This window comes from Haliotis cracherodii, unplaced genomic scaffold (assembly GCF_022045235.1).
Source record: "Haliotis cracherodii isolate W230 unplaced genomic scaffold, xgHalCrac1.p SCAF_4, whole genome shotgun sequence".
NCBI classification, from domain to species: domain Eukaryota; kingdom Metazoa; phylum Mollusca; class Gastropoda; order Lepetellida; family Haliotidae; genus Haliotis; species Haliotis cracherodii.
The window spans coordinates 69127069-69130940 of NW_027266297.1; the positions used below are offsets into that span (position 1 = coordinate 69127069).

Sequence of the window (3872 nt, forward strand, 5' to 3'; positions counted from 1 at the left end):
AAGAGGTATCAATCCCATGTCTCGAAGCTCTGCGTTGTACCAAAAATACTTCTGCTGAGAAGCGTGTCCAGCCACAGTGATCAGATCCTCATGCAGTATCTAGGATAGCGGAGTCTCTGCCCAGAGCTTGTGTATGTGTGTATGGCCTCTGGTAAGATATACCCCCAATATCATGTCTTACCTGTGGTTGGAGTAGGTCATCAGTGAATTCATTACACCGAACAAGGATGCAATCTGCTTCTGAGAGAATTGTCGAAACGAAACCAAGTTTCCATACTTTTTGCAGTTTGTTTATGTCCATTATGAATTTCTGAAATGAAACAGTCATCAGAGAGTAGCTGAGTGAAACCGTGCCCTGGACAGCAGCGACAGTGATTGATAATGTGAGCACCAGGCCAGGCTCTCAGGGTACGATAGCACGGCTTCTGGACTATCACTCAGTCTATGAACACATTTCTTTGAAACAATAGTAATTGTTTTAATCAAAAGACCCTTCCTCTTCTGCTGTTTTATACGGTAACATGGAAAGTAGACTTTTTTTAGTTTGATCTTCATTTGCCTAGGCTTTTAGTACAAAATAAATATCGCGCAGTACTATTAAGTTACGCAGCAAATTGTATCCGCTCGTTTCTCATTTAAGTTTGTTAATGCGGGACCTTTTCAAACGGGACCTTTTCAAACAGCACCTTCCTTACCCTGATTCCCTGCAGAGCAATCAGAACCCACAGTTCTGTATGAGTGGCCGTATGTTGTATTTTCACTGTAAAAGATGTTTCTTGTCCCATTACTTTGAGGTGAGGTGAGGTGAGGTGAAATTGGGTTTAACGTCGCGTCCAGGATTATTGCACTAATATCAAAGTGTGTGGCTGCTTGTACTAGTCCGGACTGATGCCGATTTATAGTGGTAGTACACTTATATACCATGCCGCAGTTTAACACTCAGACACAGTAAACTGACTCCGAGCCGACCAGTCCTTGTTTTAGCCCCTTAATGCCGAGCGCCAGACAGGGTAACAACAAGTTCCATCTTTTAACGTCCTTTGGTATGACGCGGCCGGGGATCGAACCCCGGACCTTGGGCTCTCCGGGCGGACGCTCTACCACTAGACCACGGAGGCGGTCTCCCATATCTTTGACACGTTTAGGGTTCTGTTCATAGTCTAAATGTGGAAAAAAAACCATTTTCAACCCTTGATATTCATTGTAAGTAATTTTAAAAGGGGGCGCTTGCTATGGTGTTTTTAGCCTTAAATGGGAATTTGTAAGGAAAAAGGTTAAGGGCATATGTTTTTATGTTGATATTGTACCATGATCGTTGTGAGTGCCTGTGATTCCGATTTGCACATCAAATTTCAATATTGTTATACATCTTATCCATATTTGACTTAATGCACAATGATTTACGCACATTCTTTAAACATGTTGAGATTATGAGGATACTTATCAAAGATATGCATTTAGATTTTGGGGATGTTGTCTTTTGGTGTTGTTTAGTCCGTGAGACGATAGCTCATTGCATATGTTTAGACCCTAAACGTGTTTAGAGAGAACACACCAAATGTGTATTCCGCCTAAGGATTTAAGGTGAGGTGATGTGTGGTGTAACGCCGCATTCAAGAGTACGGCACTTCTATAGCGACGTGCATGTACATGAATACCCCACTCAGACTCCTATCTGAGTCCTTGTTCTAGCCCCTTGGTGCAGAGTACCAGGCAGGGTAACAACAAGAACCATATCATAACGTCTTTTCGTACGACTCGGCCAGGGATCGAAGCCCCGACCTTCGGCTCTCCGGACAGACGCTCTACCACTAGACCGGGGAGGCGGTCGTTTGGGTTTCAACACATTTCTAAACATGTTGAGCTCTAAACATGTCTTGTTCGTGTTTACATTCTACAGTGTACCCCAGACAATGTCTATGACTTCTCAATTTTGAGTATTTTTGAAGGCCCGAAATACAATGAACTCATCTCCGTCTGAGTAAGGTTGCGTCGGTCCTGCGGGAGATTGAATCCGGTTACATTTCAAGATGTTTAGAACGAGTGTTTGTACTGTGTGCGTCTCAGAGACCCAGACCATTGATCAGGGAACTAGCGGTTATTCTGCAATGTTGGTTTCATGTTAGCTATTTCAGAAATGTCAAAACCGTTGGCGTCAGTGAGCATATTTATCTGTGGAATATATGTGATGGTTTATGATGCTCTCCGTGGTTCGTTTCTATCTTTCCCCCCGTCGTGGCACCAGCTACAGAGAGAGCCAGTTGTCTTTCTCAAATCACGACTCACTTGCGCTCTGTACAGGCCTACTATTGATTTTCCCACCAAGAATCCCCACAACAAAAATTACTAACGAAGCCTTTCATACCAAAGGCCGTGACTTCTGCAGGCGATGCGGCCATTAAGACGGTCCAACGTCTTCCTGCATTGTCAGGAGACTGAAGATATACTGAGCCCGGCTAATTCAAGATGGCGTGCAGTTATGGCGGCCGGTAGTCGTCAGTGGCGGACGATGTTTGCACGGACGTGCACGTGGCAGACACGAGAATATGGGGGATGACTGATGGGGATAATTAAAGCCGTATGATTGTTCCTCCCAGTCTCTGATGACACCCAAAATGAAACCTTTTCAAATCACGTGATTCCATTGCGTCTTCCTGCTCCGCCAACTCCCATTCATCACAGGGTTCAGATAGGCTGAGTTCCGGGCCTCGCAGAAAGCATGCAGCACGCATGGAACGTACAAAGTGGTCACGTCACGTTGTCATGTCACGTGGTACCTTGACAGGGAGGGGCAGCGTGAGACGGGGGTGGCTGAGATAGGTGGGGTGATCAGGCTTGGGTCCACAATGCTGACGACGATATAGAGCAGAGATCATGTACCGATATATTGTCTCTGAATACGGAAGGTATCTCAGCGCCCAGGTTCACGGCGGTGTTGGGAGATAGATTGGCTGTGCAGGGCGATGGCAAGCATGGCATCATTGAGTCAGTGTTTGTAGTAAGCGTGATGCTGTTATGTATGTATGAGAGTGCAGGTTCGTATAAGAACTTCATAATCACAGGTCATGATTGCTGCGAGTCTAGCATCAGCACGTATCTGGAGCTGCTCACTATAGGTCTTAACCATCATGTCGGTGACTGCAATTCAAGTCCATCGTAACCAGTTTCCACCCTAGTTGGTAAACTAGTCAACCCTCCGCTCCAGCTAATCAACCCTCCTACCAAGCTAGTCAACCCTCCTCCCTAGCAAGTCAACCATCCTCCCAAGTTAGTCAACCCTCCTTCCTAGCTAGCCAACCCTCCTCCCTAGCAAGCCAACCACACACACCCTCCCCCTAGTTAGTCAACCATCCCCCCTTGCTGTTCAACCCTCCTCCAATGCTAGTCAACCCTCCTCCCCAACTAGTCAACCCTCCTTCCTAGCAAGTCAACCTTCCTTCCTAGCTTGTCAACCCTCCTTCCTAGCTAATCAACCCTCCTTCCCATCTAGTCAACCCTCCTTCCTAGCTAATCAACCCTCCTCCCTAGCAAGTCAACCCTCCTTCCTAGCTAGTCAACCCTCCTCCCTAGCTAGTCAACAATCCTTCCCAGCTAGTCAACCCTCCTTCCTAGCTAGTCAACCCTCCTTCCTAGCTAGTCAACCATCCTTCCTAGCTAGTCAACCCTCCTTCCTAGCTAGTCAACCATCCTTCCTAGCTAGTCAACCCTCCTTCCTAGCTAGTCAACCATCCTTCCTAGCTTGTCAACCCTCCTCCCAAGCTTGCCAACCCTCCTCCCCACTTAGTCAACCCTCCTTCCTAACTAGTTGTTTACTATCTAGTCAACTGTACTACGCAACCCTTCCCCACCCCACCCCACCAATGGCAGGATGA

The 3872-nt window shown here is 46.7% G+C and overlaps 1 protein-coding gene across 1 annotated transcript; it reads left to right on the forward strand.

Moving 5' to 3' along the window:
- The first annotated feature begins 2466 nt into the window (after positions 1–2466).
- Positions 2467–3872, forward strand: LOC139479628 (uncharacterized). Its single transcript, XM_071262469.1, has 2 exons — positions 2467–2489; positions 3311–3872. Exons 1-2 carry the CDS (start codon positions 2467–2469, stop codon positions 3870–3872), a joined length of 585 nt encoding a protein of 194 aa, XP_071118570.1.

What these genes read in the sequence shown, in the direction of transcription:
- LOC139479628 (XM_071262469.1), top strand. Translation starts at nt 2,467, where the DNA reads ATGGCGTGCAGTTATGGCGGCCG. An exon ending in GCGTGCAGTTATGGCGGCCG is followed by an intron (nt 2,490 to 3,310) that starts GTAGTCGTCAGT and finishes CCTCCTCCCTAG; the next exon opens with CAAGCCAACCACACACACCC.